This window comes from Scyliorhinus torazame, chromosome 23 (assembly GCF_047496885.1).
Source record: "Scyliorhinus torazame isolate Kashiwa2021f chromosome 23, sScyTor2.1, whole genome shotgun sequence".
NCBI lineage: Eukaryota > Metazoa > Chordata > Chondrichthyes > Carcharhiniformes > Scyliorhinidae > Scyliorhinus > Scyliorhinus torazame.
In genome coordinates this window covers 14,473,577-14,494,924 of record NC_092729.1, presented here as the reverse complement: position 1 = coordinate 14,494,924, position 21,348 = coordinate 14,473,577, and the positions used below count along the sequence as shown (strand labels likewise).

The 21,348-nt window shown below is 52.5% G+C and overlaps 2 protein-coding genes across 4 annotated transcripts in view; one reads left to right on the top strand and one right to left on the bottom strand.

Moving 5' to 3' along the window:
* The window catches only part of LOC140399567 (Fc receptor-like protein 2), a 63,330-nt gene extending 43,241 nt beyond the window's left edge, over positions 1 to 20,089 (bottom strand). Inside the window, exons 1-2 of the mRNA XM_072489109.1 lie at positions 19,598 to 20,089; positions 5,372 to 5,488 (exon numbers count right to left, since the gene is read on the bottom strand). The gene's annotated coding sequence lies outside the window, so the exon portion shown is untranslated. The remainder of the gene's footprint in view (positions 1 to 5,371; positions 5,489 to 19,597) is intronic.
* Positions 20,090 to 20,305: 216 nt separating this feature from the next.
* LOC140399566 (Fc receptor-like protein 5) overlaps positions 20,306 to 21,348 on the top strand; it is an 85,181-nt gene continuing 84,138 nt past the window's right edge. For 2 of the 3 annotated variants that reach the window (XM_072489106.1, XM_072489107.1), the window contains exon 1: positions 20,306 to 20,694. In XM_072489106.1, coding sequence (XP_072345207.1) covers positions 20,664 to 20,694 — 31 coding nt within the window. In that variant the 5' untranslated portion in view covers positions 20,306 to 20,663. The remainder of the gene's footprint in view (positions 20,695 to 21,348) is intronic. The other variant, XM_072489108.1, reaches the window with a different exon arrangement.

The window sequence follows — 21,348 nt, the reverse complement described above, 5'->3', positions numbered from 1 at the left end:
CCAGGAGAAGCGCGCACACAACAATAGGGAGCATGTGAGGACTGGAGGAGGGCCCGCTGATGAGAGGCCACTGACCGAACACGAGGAAAGGGCCCTGGAACTGGCTGGCGGACCTGAGGGCCGGGAGGTTGCTGATGCAGAGGTCGGGGCCCCACGAGCGAGTGAGCCACCAACAGCCCGTCCCCATATCCCCCCTCCCCTATATCCCCCTCCCCCGTATCACCTGATCACTGCCTGATGTCTACCCATGCATGCTTCATTGTGTATCGCAGGACCAAACGTCCAGGCACCCATCCCCGCAGATGCAGACCGCCCGCAGGATGCCCCTCGGAGACCACAGGAGACGGAGAGACCCGCACCCTCCAGCATGCGACGCCCGCAGGATGCCCCTCGGAGACCACGGGAGATGGAGAGACCCGCAACCTCCAGCATGCGACGCCCGCAGGATGCCCCTCGGAGACCCCGGGAGACGGAGAGACCCGGACCCTCCAGCATGCGATGCCCGCAGGATGCCCCTCGCACACCACGGGAGACGGAGAGACCTGGAGCAACAGGGAGACGACACCCCCGTCACGTGCGGGAGCGACCAACCAGCGATGAGGGGGGCAGCCACAGGCCCCCGTCACATCCGAGAGAGGACACCACTACCCAGGACACCACTATCCAGGACACCCCTACCCGGGACACCACTACCCAGGACACCCCTACCCGGGACACCACTACCCGGGACACCCCTACCCGGGACACCACTACCCGGGACAGCACTACCCGGGACAGCACTACCCGGGTCAGCACTACCCAGGACACCCCTACCCGGGAAGACGAAATACCGGACAGTGACTCAGAGTGGATGGGTGGAGACGAACCCCCACCCCAAAGTGCCATGGACTCAGAGTGGGACGAAGAGCACGACACAACGCCACTGCTGTCACCAACACCCTCCACCATCGCAGAAACACTCACCACGGTTGGGCACTTTAGTGATGAGGCGTCTGGTACACTCACTGGTGCGCACAACACAGCCGTCCCGGTACAGCAGGTGGAGGTAGGAGCAGCAGAGGGACCGGGCGGTCGGAGGGCAGCCCAGGCCAAGCGAACATCTGCCGCCCAGATGGATCCCGGGTTCCTGCAGTTACCACACCCACACATAGATCCGATGCAACCACCGACACGGAGACGAGCGAATAGGGTGACGGGTGGCTTGCGGCGGCTGCGGTCGCAGGTGGAGGAGTCCACCCGCGTCCAGGAGCTGGGAGTGGTCCCGGTCATGCGTGCCACCCAGGCTGACACCGCACGGGTGGCGTCCGCGGTGGAGGCAATGGGTGCGACGGTGTCAGACATGGGGAACGGTTTGCGAGGCCTGGGGCCTTCCGTGCAGGCGGCGTCTGTGGCCCAGGAAATGGCTGCCCTCTCACAGGAGGCCATGAGCCAGTGCCAGCGCCAGATGGCAGAGGCGCTCAACGCCATAGCCCAGTCTCAGCACGCCATAGCCCAGTCTCAGCAGGCCATGGCCCAGTCTCAGCAGGCCATGGCCCAGTCTCAGCAGGCCATAGCCCACTCTCTGCAGGCCATGGCCCAGTCTCTGCAGGCCATGGCCCAGTCTCAGCAGGCCATCGCTGAGGGCATCGGCGCCAGTGGCCATGTGCGAGCTGGCGTCGCACTGTCGCAGACAGGGTTCGACAACCCCCTGGGCTCCATGGCTGCAAATCTGCAGACTCCTGTCGATACCAGCACGGGCCTCCAGGACTGGCAGCGCCAGATGTCGGGGGCGCGTCGGATGGCCAGTCCGTTCGCATCCCCCACCCATGTAGAGGCCTGGGGGCCATCGGGCACCCCGAGGGAGGAGGAGATGGTGTGGTCCGTCCCGGCTCCCTCTGTAGGGGAGGTCCCGGTACACCACGACACCTCGGACTCCCCCCCTTCCGTCCCAGGTGCATCGGTTGGGCAACGGGCAGGACAGGCTGGCAGCTCGCCATCCCAGTCACCCGGGCCGCAGCCTGGCCCATCTAGGCCAGGACGCCCCAGGAAACGGCCGCCAAAGGGATCCAGTGTCAGAGGGCAGGAATCACAGGAGTCCACCTCCAGTTCTGCTGTACCGTCTGGGGAACCACGTAGACGTAGTCAAAGGGCCCGTAAGGCCAAACAATTAGACACTGAGTAAGTTGGCACGGGTGCAGGGCACAGATGAGTTTTAGGCGCTAAGGCACGTGCATGAACTCCTTTGGTTATTAAAGTCAATGTTACACCTACCGAAGCTGCCTTTGTGCTCTGTCCAAAGTGTTCGGGGGTGTCATGTACGTTGAGCGCAAGTGTGTGTGTGAGGGGTGGTCTTACCTCAGCCCCAGGTGAGTCTGCCCCCTTCCCCCTGGGCCGCCATCAACATCCCCCGGGCAGAGGACGGGACCGTGCGCTGCAGTGTCACAGCCGCATGCAGGGATGGTCCGGGTGGATGGTGGTACTGTGGCCATGGGTCAGACATAGTCCAACGATGTAGAGCCAGGAGCTCATTGGAGGCGGGTTGTCATAATTCTCCATGGCCTGCGATAGACACGCGTCCACCCGCAACTGGGTGAGCCCGACCCGTTGTGCCGCCGGTGGATCGGCAATTGGGGGTGGGGGGGTGGTGTGCATGCGGGTGGGGTGTGTGGGGTTGGGGAGGGGGGTGAGGGTGCTGGGTGGGTGGATGGGTGGGGGGTGTGGGTGGTCGGCTGTTGCCATGGTGTGCGGTCTGTGGCCATACTACCCGATTCCCACGCCCATCTAGTCAGTGAAGCGGGCGTCTATCAGTCTGTTCCGTGCCCGCTGGGCCAGCCGGTAACGGTGGACAGCCACCCGTCTGTGTCTACCCCGTCTGCCCTGACCATTGCCCCCACCCCCCTCATCTGGGGAGGACTGGGCCTCTTCCTGCTGCTCCTCCACTCCGCCCTCCTCTGCCTGCGGCACATGGCCCCTCTGCTGGGCTATGTTGTGCAGGACGCAGCACACCACAATGATGCGGCCGACCCTATCTGACCGATACTGGAGGGCGCCCCCAGAGAGGTCCAGGCACCTGAAACGCATCTTCAGCACGCCAAAGCACCTCTCGATCACTCCCCTTGTCGCTACATGGGCATCATTGTAGCGGTTCTCCGCCTCATTGCGTGGCCTCCGTATAGGCGTCATCAGCCACGATCGCAATGGGTAGCCCCTGTCGCCCAGCAACCAGCCCCTCAGCCGGGGATCGCGTCCCTCGTACATGCCGGGGATGGATGACCGCGACAACACGAATGAGTCGTGTACACTGCCTGGGTGACGGGCGCAGACGTGCAGGATCATCATGCGGTGGTCGCAGACCACCTGTACGTTCATCGAATAGGTCCCCTTCCTATTAGTGAACACGGCCCTGTTATCTGCAGGTGGCCGCACGGCGACGTGCATCCCATCGATCGCGCCCTGGACCATGGGGAACCCGGCAATGGCAGAGAAGCCCACGGCCCGGGCATCTTGGCTGGCCCGGTCCACGGGGAAGCGGATGTAGCGGTGCGCCATGGCATAAAGGGCATCTGTCACTGCCCGGATGCACCGATGCACCGATGTCTGCGATATGCCGGACAGGTCCCCACTCGGTGCCTGGAATGACCCCGTTGCATAAAAGTTCAGGGCCACCGTAACCTTGACGGACACGGGGAGAGGGTGTCCCCCGCCAGTGCCACGCGATGACAGGTGTGCCAGCAGGTGGCAGATGTGTGCCACGGTTTCCCGGCTCATCCGGAGTCTCCTCCTGCATTCCCGGTCCGTGAGGTCCTGGTATGACTGCCGGGGCCGGTACACACGGGGCGCCCTCGGGTGCGTCCGTTGCCGTGGGGCCGCGACGTCCTCCTCCCCCTCCTCGTCCTGTCGGTCAGGTGTCCCTCCAGCCTGGGCGGCTGCCGCCTGCCCCTCTGCGGCAGCCTGCGCCGCCTCTCTGGCACGCTCCTCCTCCTCCTCCTCCTCCTCCTCCTCCTCATCCAGGGCAACATAGACATGAGCGGCTGCCACCACGGCGGCCAACATCGGTGGATGGTCTGAAAACATGACGGCCTGGTGGGGGGGAGGGGAACGACGACATGTCATCATTGCCCATATCCCCTCCTCCCCCCAGCCAGGTGGCATGGACCGCATGGGTCCAATTGTTGGAGGCTGGCACCTGGCCAGGTGGACCAACTCATTTGCCCTCCCATCACCCACCCCAGCACGGACCCCCCCCCCAACCCCCAACCTCCACCCCGGCACGGACCCCCTCCCCAACCCCCAACCTCCACCCCGGCACGGACCCCCTCCCCAACCTCCACCCCAGCACGGACCCCCCCCCCCCAACCCCCAACCTCCACCCCGGCACGGCCCCCCTCCCCAACCCCCAACCTCCTCCCCGGCACGGACCCCCTCCCCAACCTCCACCCCGGCACCCACCCCCTCCCCAACCCCCAACCTCCACCCCGGCACGGACCCCCCCCCCCAACCTCCACCCCGGCACGGACCCCCTCCTGGCACTCCCCCGGAGCCCAGCCTACTCTAACCACCCCCCCCCCCCCGCCGCACACACACACAAGCCGAGACACACCTCTCCTCAGGCAATCCGTCTGCGGCCACGCCATTTCCTGCCCAGAGCCAACCCCCCAGGCCTTCACTCACCTCCTCGCTGGTCGGCGTGAGCCTGGAGCACCAGGTCACGCCGATGAAAAGGAGGTTTGATTCACGTCGACGTGAACGGTCATCACGTCGACGGGACTTCGGCCCATCCGGAAGGGAGAATATCGGCAGGCCGAAATTCGGCTGCCTTGCGCAGACCCGTGACATTCTCCGCGGCAGCGGCGCCATTAACGCCCCGCCGACTTTTCTCCCTTCGGAGACTTCGGCGGGGGCGGGGGCGGGATTCACGGCGGCCAACGGCCATTCTCCGACCCGGCGGGGGGTCGGAGAATGACGCCCCTGATTTGGGTACTCTAATTTAAAACGCTAGTATGGTTACTGGGTGATGTGAATATGATGTGGAGGCATGAGTTTCAGTGCCCTGCTCTTTCTCGGCACAGGCGGAGGCACAATGCACCGAATGACCTTCTTCTGCACTGAAAATTCTGTGCATTCTGGGAGATCAGTTATGTTTCCAATCCTGATACTTCAATCCATTGAATTTAAATTGTCCCGATTGAGGTTATGGAATTATATTCTTTGTACATTAGAATGAGGTATCGTTCCTCTGACAATCCCGTCCAACATTCAAGATATTTCACTGCATATACTGATGATTAGGTCCTGTTAAGATTAGTCGAAGTGATGTATCTATATACAGTGATTATTGCCAATGGTGGCTTTCCAAAATTATTGCCACAGAGCCCAGAAATATTTCACTTACTGGAGGTCAGAAGGAGGCAACAGTCACTCGTGTTGATTGCGAGGAGGATTCTGAGCTGAAATTCAATATGTTTCGGAGGACACGCTGTTCCGGCCAACTGCTGTGTGATCCGGTTTCCTGAAAAACATCCAATCTGAGAATCATTGAGGATGGAAGGAGGGGATTCTATCCTCGGCATGCCTGCCGGCTGCTCGTCCAGCTTTGCAACTGGACACCAGGCTCCTTCCCGCAGCATTTGAACTGTTTTATGTGCTTATTTAACTGGGATCAATAGCTCGCGTTACTAACATCAGCTTACAAATGCAAAATAAACTGCTATATTCTTTTTACTTCTATGCAGCTCCCATTAAGGCAGGTGAGGATCATACTGTGACGGAGAGACATAAGAAATCAGTCGCTCACACACAGCTTGGGCCGATGGGCAGTTCCTGCTCCTGAGAACGCAGCCTCACAAATTCAGCCTCTCCTGCTGCTTCTGCAACCAGGGGAAGCTCCAGCGGATGCCGTGCTGCAGTGGAAAGGGGAACTTAGCCCTGCCAGTTCAAGTACAAAAACCTGACCGAATGAAAGCAGTTGCAAAGTTGGCCTCACTGGAAACTGATGTTAAATGTGATTGATTCCTACCGCAATGTCCCCTGTGCTGGAGCCCATGTCCCCAGATGGAAGCCCTTGTTTAGCTCACTGCAGAGCCTGACTCTGAGGAGGAGTGAAAGTGAAGGGCTGCCGTGAGCTGACAATGTAAAGCTGAGCCGGGTTTCCTCCAGCAGAGACACGTTTTCAAATCAACACCGAGTTTCCAAAACGGAATTTGCTTCGCAAATGATTGAAGTCGAACACGATGTCTTATCTCCGGAAGCATCTTCAGCTGAGACAACTGCTCACACTCGTCCTAACAGCTGGAAAAGATACCTTTAGTTGGACCCAGGGAATCCAATGATATGATGCCATTCCATAAGAGCTTAAAAGAACAAGCACCTCTGAATGCGTCGACCGGCATCTAGATATTTCAGATCTTTATCATGGACGATCTGTTCTGAAAGTTCTCACTGTTATATCCGGATCTGTGACTAATTAGCCCAATAACGACCACAGTGCGACGAACCCCACAATACTCGGGCGTCAGTAACACTTAATGAAGTAAAAATGAAATGTTTGGCGCAGGAGTATAAATTTTCCTCGTTCTGTAATTATAAAATCCGATGAGTACAACCTGTACTTTGTGAATTACATGTGGGAATCTGTACAGCAGACCGGGTAATGGATTCATGTTGTTCCAAATATGTATATAAACTTGGACAGGCCTGTGATCAGTGTCTGTACTGCCGTAGCCGTACTGGTCAATACTCTTCCTGGTTCTGGGTTATTATAATTCATTCCGCACTGTCTTGCTGTCCACTTGCCTTCTGGTCGAGACCAATTATTACGCCCAGGGTGCTGCAACTCCCTTCAGCGTTTTATCAGTCTATCCAACTGGCTAACTGGTATGACAATATTACAGTTTACAGGGACATACCAAATATGCCTACCGTAGGCAGCACGGTAGCATTGTGGATAGCACAATTGCTTCACAGCTCCAGGGTCCCAGGTTCGATTCCGGCTTGGGTCACTGTCTGTGCGGAGTCTGCACGTCCTCCCCGTGTGTGCGTGGGTTTCCTCCGCGTGCTCCGGTTTCCTCCCATAGTCCAAAGATGTGCAAGGTGGTGAATCGGCCAATGATAAATTGACCTTAGTTTGGGGTGAGGTTACTGGGTTATGGGGATAGGGTGAAGGTGTGGACCTTGTGTAGGGTGCACCTTCCAAGAGCCGGTGCAGACTCGATGGGCCGAATGGCCTCCTTCTGCACTGTAAATTCTATGATCGATTTGTTCATGTTAGAATTAGTCCATTTTTCAGCCATATTTTTACAGGAAACTGATTTTGTAATGAAATATTATCATGTCCCCATTGAGGCCCATGGAGGAACATATATGGCCTGTATGATGTAGGTTATTTAGTGTAATCTGTGTATTTATTATCATGATCTGTAGTCAGAGTTTTGCCTCGATTTGGAGTTTGGAATGCAGAAGGCTTTGATGAACAATAGCTCAACTCAAGGCCCATAGCCTTGAATGTTGCGACGTGCAAAGTGTTCATCCCGGTACTTTTAAAAACTTAGGTCAGGCGGCCTGACTCTACCCCACTTCCAGGCAGTGCATTCCAGATCGTCACCGCTCTTTGGGTGTCCTCCAATCTCCCCTAAACTCACCTGGAAATTGTGCCATCGTAAATGACCCGTCAACTCAGCGGAACAGCGGCACCTATCCTCCCTGTCCATGCCCCTCATGATAACAATACAAATCTTTATTAGTATCACAAGTAGGCCTACATTAACACTGCAATGAAGTTACTGTGAAAAGCCCCTAGTTGCCACATTCCAGCACCTGTTCCGTTACACAGAGGGAGAATTCAGAATGTCCAAATTACCTCAACAGTGTCTAATTCTAACATGAACACATAGGAATGTATAACTATCGCGCCATCCCCGTGTGGAAAATTGTCATACCACTTAACCATAATCTTCCACACCTCGATCAGGTCGACCCTCAGTCTTCGTTGCTCCTTCGAAAACACCCCAAGCCTATCCAACCTCACTTCATAACTAACACCTTCCATCTCAGGCAATATCCTGGTAAATCGCCTCTGCACTCCCTCCAGTGCAATCACATCCTTCTATAATGTGGCTAGCGGAATTGCACACAGTACACACAGAAATGTATCTCCCTTCACTTGTCTCTTATTGTTCCAACTTTGACCTCCAATCCCAACTGAACATGAAACAATCAGACCGGCCATCCATCACCCATTCTCCGTCTTGTGCCCATGCTTCTACAGATGGAAAATAGACAAAAAAACTGCTCCTCCTCCTCCGAACCTGTTTGAAACTGTTAACCATCTCTACTTCGGCCCCCTTGATGCTGACAGGGGTGTGTACAGTGTGTTGCTTCTTGACGTCTATGACCAGTTCTTTAGTTTTGCAGTCATTGAGGGAAGGATTGTTGTCGCTGCACCACGCCACGAGGTTGTCTCTCTCCCTCCTGTATTCTGACCCGGCGTTGTTCGAGATCCGACCCACTATTTTCGTGCCATCAACAAACCTGTAGATGGAGGTGGAAACAAATTTAGCCACACAGTTGTGTGTGTAGAGGAGGTATGTAGGGGGGTAAGTACGCAGCCTTGCGCCGCCCCGGTATTGAGGACTATTGTAAAGCATGTGTTCTTCTTTATTCTTACTGATTGTGTTCCATGGGTCAGCAAATCATGCATCTAGTTGCAGAGTGAGGAGCCAATTCCTCCGTTTTGGTGCTTTGATATGAGTTTGGCTGGGATTATGGTGTTGACGGTGGAGCTGTATTCAATAAATAGGAGTCGGATGTACATAGACCATAGAAAATACAGCACAGAACAGGCCCTTCAGCCCACGATGCTGTGCCGAACCTTTGTCCTAGATTGATCATAGATTATCATGGAATTCACAGCGCAGAAGGAGGCCATTCGGCCCCCTGAGTCTCCACCGCCTCTTGGAAAGAGCACCCTACCCAAACTCAACACCTCCACCCAACACCAAGGGCAATTTTGGACACTAAGGGCAATTTATCATGGCCAATCCACCTACCCTGCACATCTTTGGACTGTGGGAGGAAACCGGAGCACCCGGAGGAAACCCACGCAGACACGGGGAGGACGTGCAGGCTCCGCACAGACAGTGACCAAGCCAGAATCGAACCTGGGACCCTGGAGCTGTGAAGCAATTGTGCTATCCACAATGCTACCGTGCTGCCCTTAAGAACAAATAAATCTACACTATATCATTTTACCGTAATCCATGTACCTATCCAATAGCTGCATGAAGGTCCCTAATGTTTCCGACTCAACTAGGAGTCCTCGTCATCGAGATGCTCCAGGGGTGAGGGTAGGACCAGGGAGATGGTGTCTGCTGCGGACCAGTTGCAGCGGTATGCGAATTGCAGTGCATCACGGCGTTCTGTGAGTATGGAGGTGATGCGCTTCATGACCAACCTCTCGAAGCACTTCATTGCGCTTGATGCCAGGGCCAATGGATGGTAGTCATTGAGGGACGTTGCCTGGTTATTCTCTGGCACCGGTGTGATGGTGTCTTCCTGCAGCAGGTGGGACCTCGGAGCGGATTAGGAACAGGATGAAGATGTCATCGAACACATCTGGGCGGTGCAGACTCTGAGTGCATGACCAGGGATCCCGACTGGACACGTCGCCGTCCGAGGGCTCACTTTCAGGAAAGCCGATCTGACTTTGGAAGCTGTGATGGTGGGTATGGATGTGTCCTGGGCTGCTGGAGCATTAGACAGCTGATCGATGGTTTCCTGCTCGAATCGAGCATAGAATGCATTGAGTTCATCGGGAGGAGAGCGCTGCTGGTGGAGATAGTGCTCAGCTTGGCTTTGCAGACCATTATGTCGTTCCGGCCTTGCCACAGCCCCCTAGATTCTGTAACGCTGGTCTGTGACTCTGTCTTGGTCTAATATTGTCGCTTGGCATCCTGGATGGCTTTGCAGTGGATTTCTTGTATAGGTCAGGGTCAACTACTTTGAGCACCTCAGACCTGTCCTTTAGTAGCGAGTCAATCTCGCGACTGAGCCATGGTATCCGGTTCGGGAACGTACGTACTGCTCTCTTTGGCACGCAGTCGTCCACACATTTATTGATGAAGTCTGTGATGGGGGTGGCATACTCGTTTACGTTTGTTGCCGAAATCTTAAATGTGGACCAGTCCACTGTCTCCAAGCAGTCACGCAGGAGTTCTTCTGCTTCCTCGGACAAACACTGCATGACCTTCCTCGCCGGATTCTCCCACTTAAGGTTCTGTTTGTATGCCAGGAAAGGGAGAACCGTCTTATAGTCTGCTTTTCAAAAGTGCTGTCGGGGATGGAACAGTAGGCACCTTTGAGTTTTGTGTAGTTTTGGCCGAGCGTGTTGCCGCCACTGGTGGAACAGGAGATGTGTTGGTGGAACTTTGGCGGTACACTCTTGAGGTTGGACTTGTTGAAGTCCCCGGCCGCGATGAGCAAGGCGTCCAAGTGTTTTGTTTTTTTGTTATTCACAACAGTGTACAGTTTGTCCAGTGCCTTCTTCACCTGCTGGGGTGGGATGTAGTCCGCTGTGATAACAGCTGAATTGAACTCACTCTCACAGTAGGACAGTGGTTAGCACAGTGGCTTCACAGTGCCAGGACCCCAGGTTCGAATCCCAGCTTGGGTGAGTGTCTGGGTGGAGTCTGCATGTTCTCCCCGTGTCAGCGTGGGTTTCCTGCGAGTGCTCTGGTTTCCTTCTGCAAACCCTGAGAGACGTCCTCTTCGGTAATTTGGACATTCTGTGTCCACGAACCACGATTCGAGTGCAGACGCACAAAAGTGTAGTTTACTCTTTCCTCACTGCTAGAGGGATGGAGTTTAAGACTACGGAGTTTTTGCTGCAATTGTATAAGGTGTTAGCGAGGCCACACCTGGAGTATTGTGTTCAGTTTTGGTCTCCTTACTTGAGAAAGGACGAACTGGCACTGGAGGGTGTGCAGAGGAGATTCACTAGGTTAATCCCAGAGCTGAAGGGGTTGGATTAAGAGGAGAGGTTGAGTAGACTGGGACTGTACTCGTTGGAATTTAGAAGGATGAGGGGGGGGATCTTATAGAAACATATAAGATTATGAAGGGAATAGATAGGATAGATGCAGGCAGGTTGTTTCCACTGGTGGGTGAAAGCAGAACTAGGGGGAATAGCCTCAAAATAGGGGGAAGTAGATTTAGGACTGAGTTTAGGAGGAACTTTTTCACCCAAAGGGTTGTGAATCTATGGAATTCCTTGCCCAGTGAAGCAGTAGAGGCTCCTTCATTAAATGTTCTTAAGATAAAGATAGATAGTTTTTTGAAGAATAAAGGGATTAAGGGTTATGGTGTTCGGGCCGGAAAGTGGAGCTGAGTCCACAAAAGATCAGCCATGGTCTCATTGAATGGTGGAGCAGGCTCGAGGGACCAGATGGCCGACTCCTGCTCCTAGTTCTTATGTTCTTATGTTCTCTCAATGGCAATTGGGAATGGGCAATAAAAGCTGGCACAGCCTGCGGCACGTCCCACGAACGAATAAAATAAAGATTTATTTTTCATATGTCGTCAATGGAGGTCGAACTCTCACTAAGGGCCAGCCTCGCCAATCTCCGTGAACGATAACAAGCACATCGATGTCCACATGGATATTCGCATACGCTCCAGCCCAGAGAACGATGGAGCAATTAAGTTTCAAAGCGTGTTGAATGCAATGGTAGTGTTTTGATCACAGTTAGAGACTAGGTTTCAATTCCAGATTTTGTTCAATGAGATAAATTTAAATTCTGTCCTTTGCCCTTGAACCCATGCTCCCAAATGCAATTCGCATTTATTACTACCTCAGTTGGGGCCTCCGTCTCCCCTGAACTCCGCCCCACACTTGTTCAAAAGGACACCTCCTGCAGACAGAGTAGTGCTAGAATTTAGAATACTAGAATTGACAGTATGGAAGGAGGCCATTCGGCTCATCGAGTCTGCACTGGCTCTTGGAAAGAGCCTACACATCCACCCTGTCCCAATAATCCAGTAACCCCACCCAACACTAAGGGCAATTTATCACAGCCAATCCACCTAACCTGCACATCTTTGGACTGTGGGAGGAAACCGGAGCACCCGGAGGAAACCCACGCACACACAGGGAGGATGTGCAGACTCCGCACAGACAGTGACCCAAGCCAGAATCGAACCTGGGACCCTGGAGCTGTGAAGCAATTGAGCTAACCACTGTGCTACTGTGGCTAGCACAACTGGTTAGCACAATAACTACAACATGGAGAAGAAAGGGGCTGCCCCACTTTTTCTCGATTATGAGAAGCCTGCCCAATTGGCAGACAAAATGTCAACTGCAGGATCTCCGGGTACTCCTCTCCTTTCTTCACAGGGATGTCTTACTGCCGTGATTTTCAGTGGAACATCCCGTCTGTGTGGAGCGGAGTTGAGTGGACGTGGGAGGCCCGAGTGCCTTCAATTTGGACTCATTGCTGTGAGCCAGACATGGGTGGCTCACTCGGCAATGTGAGAGGGCAAGTCAGGGTCAGACACATAAGAACATAAGAACTAGGAGCAGGAGTCGGCCATCTGGCCCCTCGAGCCTGCTCCACCATTCAATGAGATCATGGCTGAACTTTTGTGGACTCAGCTCCATTGCTATAGATCTGCAGTCACGTGCAGTCGAGATTCCGATAGGCTGGCACATTTACTTCCAAGAGAATATTAGAGGTGGCATTGTTCATTGTCCGACGCTGAAACCCATCAATGTTCCGCCCCCGATGGGCCGAGTTCATGACCGGTGGATCCTGTGTGGTCTCAGTTTTCCGAGCCTCGGCGTGGCGATGCAGACTGTGTCCCCCACTGCCACAGCCGGGAGAGAGCCGAGCTGCTGGCCACTGGGGTGTCGGAGGGGGCTGGGAGGAGTGGTGGGGTGTGTTGCCGGGGTGCGGAGGAGTGGTGGGGTGTGGAGGAGGGTGGGGGAGTGGTTTAGGGGGAAACTGTTTGGCGGGCCGGGTCCGTGCAGCTGCAAAATGTAAATGAGGTCATGACCGTGCGCACGCGTGAACACAGAACACACAGTGCAGAAGGACGCCATTCGGCCCATCTATTCTGCAGCGACCCACTTAATATCATAGAATTTACAGTGCAGAAGGAGGCCATTCGGCCCATCGAGTCCGCACCGGCTCCCGGAAAGAGCACCCTACCCACGCCCACATCTCCACCCAATCCCCACAACCCAGTTACCCCAACACTAAGGGCAATTTTGGACACTAAGGGCAATTTAGCATGGCCAATCCACCTAACCTGCACATCTTTGGACTGTGGGAGGAAACCGGAGCACCCGGAGGAAACCCACGCACACACGGGGAGGATGTGCGGACTCCACACAGACAGTGACTCAAGCCGGAATCGAACCTGGGACCCTGGTTCCAGGAGCTGTGAAGCAATTGTCCTAACCACCATGCTACCGTGCTGCCCCAAAGGTTTGAGGGGGCAGATCTATTGAGCATTCAGGAGAGTTCAATCCACCAACCTTGCACATCTTTGGGTTGTGGGGGCGAAACCCACACAAACACGGGGAGAATGTGCAAATTCCACACAGACAGTGACCCAGAGCTGGGATCGAACCTGGGACCTCGGCGCCGGGAGACCACAGTGCTACCACTGCGCCACCATGCTGCCCTTAAGCCCTTACTTCTTCCCAATCCCCATAACCCAATAACCCCCCTAATCCTTTTTGGACACTAACAGCAAGTTAGAATAGCCAATCCACCGAACCTGCACATCTTTGGACTGTGGGAGGAATCCGGGGCACCCGGAGGAAACCCACGCAGACACGGGGAGAACGTGCACACTCCGTACAGGCAGCGTCCCGGTGGGGAATCGAGCCTGGGCCTCTGGTGCTGTGAAGCCACAGTGGTAGCCCCTTCTGTCATCGTGCCTCCCTTATCCGTGGCCACGGACCTGGCAATTCTCCGGCCGTTTCTGTCGGGAACGTGCTGAGTTTTACTCGGATCCACCGCTGGCCCCCCACTGGGCGGAGCATCGATGCGGGGGCTGCACCAACCTTTTCATTGTAAAACTAGACACTCAAAAAAGTCTCAAAATCGAAGAAATCAACCCTCCATTTATTTTGCAAACACAAACTCAACTGGACTAGCCACAGGAATTGTGTGGATACAAGAGGAGGGCAGAGGCTGGGACTCCTGGGATGGAGAACTAACTTCCCACCTCCCGAAAGCCCATCTACGATCTAAACGTACACGGAGTGCAATGGAATACTCTCCACTTGCCTGGGTAAGTGCAACTCCAACAACACTCAAGAAGTTTGACACCATGCAAGGAAACAGCAGCCCATTGATTGCTATCCCATTCACAATAATTTGTGCTCTCCACCACTGATGAACAGTGGCAGCCGTGTGTAACATTTACTAGCTGCACTGCAGGGACTCACCAAGGCACCTGAGACAGCACCTTACAAACCCACAGCCCATCTAGAAGGACAAGAGCTGCAGATACCCACCACCTGTAGATTCCCCGCCAAGTCACTCACCGCTCTGACTTGGAAATACAGCACCGTTCCTTAACTGTCACTGGGGAAACATCCTGGAACTCCCTTTCTAACAGCACAATGGGTGCACCTGCATCTCAGGGACTGCAGCAGTTCAAGAAGGCAGCTCACCGCCACCTTCTCAAGGGGCCACTTGTGATGGGTAATAAATTCTGGCCCAGCCAACGATGCCCACATCCCGTATCGAATATGAAAACAACATCAACAATTTATGTTGGATTCATGTCAGAATTACTGGAACTTCCTTTCAATTCCAAATTTTATTAACTGAATTTAAATTTCCACGAGCTGCTGTTGGAGTGCGTCACGGAGTGGAAGACTTGAACACTTCCCCACAGAATATTAACACGAGCTTTTATCAAATCAAGTCAGTGAGCTGGGCAGCACAAGTGGATAGCTCTGTGGCTTCACAGCGCCAGGGACCGAGGTTCGATTCCCTGCTGGGTCACTGTCTGTGCGGAGTCTGCACCTTCTCCCCGTGTCTGCGTGGGTTTCCTCCGGTTTCCTCCCACTGTCCAAAGATGTGCAGGTTAGGTGGATTGGCCATGAACAATTGCCCTTAGTGACCAAAAATGTTGGGAGGGTTTTTGGGTTTCTATGGAAGTGAGCGCTTAAGTGGGTCGGTGCAGACTGGATGGGCCGAATGGCCTGCTTCAGCACTATTGGTTCTATTTTCCCATGACACCCATAGACTTCACTCTGTTTAGATTTTTAACACATTTAGATCTTGTTTTGTCTCCCCCTTTTCTCTGCCTCTCTCCCTCTCACCCCCTCCCCTCCCGCCCCAATATTACATGTATGCCCACCACCTCCTCTTACTGGTAAGAGTGGCAAAATGTAGGCACCAGGGGCTGAAGGAACACAGCTGCTGCGGTTTCCTGTGCTATTCCGCCATTAGCAGAGCACATCTACCTCAATCTGTGTAATGTGGCTCAGTCGGTAACACTAAGGTCTCTGCTGCCAGGAGCTGCTGGTTACAAGTGTGATTCCCCCTGCCCCCGCCCCAGCGGAGCGGCTCCCCCCTCTCCCGACTGTGGCTGCACTGGACGGAGAAGGCCCGGACCTGTGGCTGCGCATGCGCACGGTGACCGCCCCCACCGATCGCACTGGACACGTGGCGCGAGCCGTGCGCGGAGCTGGCCTGCCAAATCGTGCCCTCCTGTAACACCCTCGCCACCACCGGACCAACCCCCGCCAATTCCCCCCCCCCCCCCCCCGCCTGTGCCGGCGCCGGACAGAGTCCACAGCTGCATACGAGTTTGACGAAACCTCAGACCACGAGTGATCCACACCAGCAGGAAGTAGACCCATCGGGGACGGTGCAAGGCAGAGGGCCTTCAGCTGAGGTCCTGAAAAGGTCCCAAAAGCGTGCTGCGTACCCACCAATGATGCCGTTTTGGAGCAGGCGGGGTACCGGAAACAGGCGCCGGCCCCGAATTCGGCCTCCAAAGGGATTCTCCGGCCAAACGGCCAAGCGATTTCGGCATCGGCAATCGGAGAATCCAGACAAATGATAAATTGTCCCTTAATGTCCAACGGTGTGTCCGTTTGGTAACATGGTCTCAGGAATGTGGTGGGGTGGTGGGCCTAGGCAGAATGTTCTTTCAGAGGATTGGTGCATAATTGATGGGCTGAATGGCCTCCCTCTGTACTTTAGGGATTGTATAATTCTATGAATGTCAAGGGGAGTCGGTTCGATTCAGTTTAAGCTGTAACTGTTGTAATATAAATGTTCCTTGCCCCAATATTACTGTAGGTTTAAATGTATTTTGGGAGCATAAACAAGAGCGAGTATACAAACTCAATTGTACAACTTTGAAGGAAGTACAGGAGCAGGGGAGCTGGGGTTCAAGTACATAATTCACTGAAGTTGGCCAGGCAAGTTGTCACAGTTGTCGAGAATGCTAACAGGATTCTTGGGTTATAAATAGGGGCAACATGTATCAATGCAAGAAGTGATGGACACCTCTGCAAATGATTGGCCACATCACTTTTGTAGTATTGTGTTCAGTTCTGGGAAATTTATTTAAGGAACAATGCAAAAGCCCTGCAGCGGAGATTAACTAGAGTGATGCCAGGAACGAGGAATTTTAGGTAGGGAAGGATTGGAGAAATTCGCAATACAACATAGAACATAGAACAATACAGCGCAGTACAGGCCCTTCGGCCAACGATGTTGCACCGAAACAAAAGCCATCTAACCTACCCTATACCATTATCATCCATATGTTTATCCAATAAACTTTTAAATGCCCTCAATGTTGGCGAGTTCACTACTGTAGCAGGTAGGGCATTCCACGGCCTCACTACTCTTTGCGTAAAGAACCTACCCCTGACCTCTGTCCTATATCTATTACCCCTCAGTTTAAGGCTATGTCCCCTCGTGCTAGCCATTTCCATCTGCGGGAGAAGGCTCTCACTGTCCACCCTATCTAACCCTCTGATCATTTTGTATGCCTCTATTAAGTCTCCTCTTAACCTTCTTCTCTCTAACGAAAACAACCTCAAGTCCATCAGCCTTTCCTCATAAGATTTTCCCTCCATACCAGGCAACATCCTGGTAAATCTCCTCTGCACCCGTTCCAAAGCCTCCACGTCCTTCCTATAATGCGGTGACCAGAACTGTATGCAATACTCCAAATGCGGCCGTACCAGAGTTCTGTACAGCTGCAACATGACCTCCTGACTCCGGAACTCAATCCCTCTACCAATAAAGGCCAACACTCCATAGGCCTTCTTCACCACCCTATCAACCTGGGTGGCAACTTTCAGGGATCTATGTACATGGACACCTAGATCCCTCCGCTCATCCACACTTCCAAGAACTTTTCCATTAGCCAAATATTCCACATTCCTGTTTTTCCTTCCAAAGTGAATCACCTCACACTTCTCTACATTAAACTCCATTTGCCACCTCTCAGCCCAGCACTGCAGCTTATCTATATCCCTCTGTAACCTGCTACTTCCTTCCACACTATGTAACCCTTGGATCAGGGAAGATTAAAAGGCCACTTTAATGAAGTGTGCAAAAGACTGAAAACATTTCAAAGGGAAATGACGGATATTCTATTTCCACCAGTTGGTAAGTCAGTGACGAGGGGGGTCAGAATTTCAAGATGACCTGCGAGAGAGCTAGGAATGAGTTTAGGATAAACTTATTTACTCAGAGAGTTGTTGGAGTTTGGTATTCGGTGCCGGGAGAGTGTCGGAGGTGAATTCAATAGGAGGTTTTGAGAAGAGATCTGGTTCTATACTTGAAAGTGCTGATTATAAAGGCCAAGGAGATCAAACTGGGGAATGGGGCGAGCTCTGGAACTCTTTCGGGAGCCGGTGCAGACATGATGGGCAGAATGGCTGTGCTGGAACGTTCCATGATTATAAGATGGGAAGAGGTGGTGTGGTGGGTGAAAAGAGCATCAATTGTAACTGATACTGCACATTGAGGGACAGAAGCTGGCGTGTGGCAGGATCACCAGATCCCAAGAATTGATGTCTTGTTTGGCATGGATTCATATTCCAACATGGAATTGTCTGGGATGTAATGTTAGTTTAAATGATGACAAAATGCTGAACGGTTAAACGCAGCTCCTCTTTTGAAGGCACTGGTATGCTTCAGGAAAGGAAATCTGCCATCCTTACCTGGCCAGGCCGACATGTTCCTTCAGGCCCATATTAGTATGATTGACTGCCCTCTGAAATCGCCTAGCAAGGTCACTTAGTTCAAGGGCAATTAGTGATGAGTAAACAAACAAAGAACACATTAACTACAGCACAAGAACAGGCCCTTCGGCCCTCCAAACCTGCGCCGACCGTGCTGCCCATCTGACCTAAAACCGTCGACACTCCGGGTCCGTATCCCTCTTTTCCCATCTTGTTCATGTCATTATCAAGCACCCCTTAAACGTCACTATCGTTCCTGCTTCCACACCTCCTCCGGCAGCGAGTTCCAGGCACCCACTGCCCTCTGTGTAAAAAAACGTCCATCGCACATCTCCGCTAAACTTGGCCCCTCGCGTCATAAACATATGCCCCCAAGTAACTGATCTTCCACCCTGGGAAAAACATTCTAACAATCCACTCTTCCATGCCCGTAATAATTTTGTAGACTTATATCATGTCAACCCTCAACATCCGTTGTTCCAGTGAGAACAAAACAAATTCCTCCAACCTCTCCTATTAACTAATGCCCCCATACCAGGCAATGTTCTGGTAAATCTCTTCTGCAACCCCTCCAAAGCGTCCACATCCTTCTGGTAGTGTGGCGGCAAGAATTGGACACGATATTCGAAGTGTGGCCTAACTAAGCTGCAGCATTACTTGCCTATTTTTATACTCAATGCCACGGCCGATGAAGGCAAGCATGCCGTATGCATTCTTCGCTACCTTCTCGACCTGCGTTGCCACTGTCAGTGACCTGTGGACCTGTATACACAGATACCTCTGTCTTTAAATACTCTTTTTTTTAAATTAGAGTACCCAATTTTTGTTTTTCCAAGTAAGGGACTTGGCCAATCGACCTAACCTGCACATCGTTAGGTTGTGGGGGTGAAACCCATGCAGGCATGGGGAGAATGTGCAAACTCCACACGGACAGTGGCCCAGGGCCGGGATTCGAACCCTGGACCTCAGCACCACACTCCCCGAGCTATCCACTGCGTCACATGTCTGTCAATACTCTTAATGGTTCTGCCATTTACACTACATTCCCCACCCGTATTAGACCTTCCAAAATGCATTTCCTCACATTTATCCAGATTAAACTCCATCTTGCATCTCTCCTCCCAAGTCTCCAACCGATCTATACCTGATGTACCTCTGACAGTTCACATCGCTATCCGCAATTCCACCAACCTTTGCGTCGCCCGCAAACTTACTCATCAGAAAGTCACATTTTGTTTGAAATCATTTATAGATATTGTAAAAAGCAAGGGTCATACACTGATCCCTGAGAAACACCTATAGTCACAAGTCTCCATTCAGAAAAACACCCTACCACTGCTACCCTCTGCCTTCTATGACAGAGCCAGTTCTGTATCCTTCTTGCCAGCTCACCTCTGATCCCATGTGACTTGATCTTCTGTACCAGCCTGCCATGAGGGACCTTGTCAAAGGACTGTGGACAACATCAAGCACTTTTGTCACTTCCTCGAGAAACTCGATCAAGTTAGTGAGGCACGACTTCCCCTTCACAAAACCTTGCTGCCTCACTCTGAAACGCCCAATCACTTCCAAAAAGGACTGAATGCTGTCTAGACGAATCCTCTTCAATAATTTCCCTCCCTCTGACCTAAGGATCACCAGCCTGTAATTTCCTTGATTATCCCCGGTAAAAAAAAGAATTCTGGCCTGGTTGGCAACATGCCAAAGAATTAAACAATCAAAAATAAATTAAGTAACTGCAGATTGGCCCCGTCTCCAGAGAGATGGTCCGAACGAGGAACTGGAAGACTAAAAGTGGAAGTATCAATCCCCCCAGGATGAGAACAAGAGGTGAAAAGCGTTTCTTCTTTTCTCCAGCTGGGAGTTGGAAACTCTTCTTTATCAGCCCAGCTGCGGTTTGGAACCAGTTCACTTTAAGATGAGAGTTGATATCAGAAAGGAACAGCTTCCTCCTTTTGCCCCTCTGCTGTTTCCTGAAGTCACAAGATAGCCAGTCAACCGCTGCACATGTTTCCGTTTAGATTTACACTTCTGAGTTGGACTCTTGCAGACTCAATTCCACACTTCCTCCTACTTGGTTGCGCTGTGAATCATTGGCCTGAGTGTCTTATTTCTCATTCCCAGCCTGACAGGGTAGTGTGATGCCACATTCTCGCCTCTGCTGCTAGTGGAGACCACGAAAAAGGAACGGAAACCTTTTTGAAGAAGTTCTCTCTCTGCTCTGAAAAAACCTACTCACCCCGTCTAAACTCCTGGGGGACACTTTGTTAAATAACTGTCACCATCTGTTCAGACAGCAGCATCTCACAGGAATAGCGACTGCAACTTTATGCAAGTGTGGGGTATAAGGTAATACACTGCTCCCCCTCTATCTCCTTCAGGCCCCCTGTCCTCGCTGTCCCAGGCCGGAATCGGAATCGATCACTGGGAGCAAGACGAGATAGAGGCAGGAGTCTCTATGGATCGCCCCTGGTCTTTTCTTCTCATTTGTAAGTATCAGTATGTCAGTGGCGGCTAAGGAGTTTTCACAGTAACTTCATTGTTACTACTGATGTAACAAGCCGACTGATATATTTATTGATGGAGCGTTTGATCACAAGATATACTGAGTAATTCTGTCCATGGAATCTTTGCGTTCATTAACAGAGGGATTGAATTGCGTTCATTAACAGAGGGATTGAATTGCGTTCATTAACAGAGGGATTGAATTGCGTTCATTAACAGAGGGATTGAATTGCGTTCATTAACAGAGGGATTGAATTGCGTTCATTAACAGAGGGATTGAATTGCGTTCATTAACAGAGGGATTGAATTGCGTTCATTAACAGAGGGATTGAATTGCGTTCATTAACAGAGGGATTGAATTGCGTTCATTAACAGAGGGATTGAATTGCGTTCATTAACAGAGGGATTGAATTGTGTTCATTAACAGAGGGATTGAATTTAAGAGCCGTGAGGTGATGATGCAGCTGTACAAAACTTTGGTAAGGCCACATTTGGAGTACTGTGTACAGTTCTGGTCGCCTCATTTTAGGAAGGATGTGGAAGCTCTGGAAAAGGTGCAAAGAAGATTTACCAGGATGTTGCCTGGAATGGAGAGTAGGTCTTACAAGGAAAGGTTGAGGGTGCTCGGCCTTTTCTCA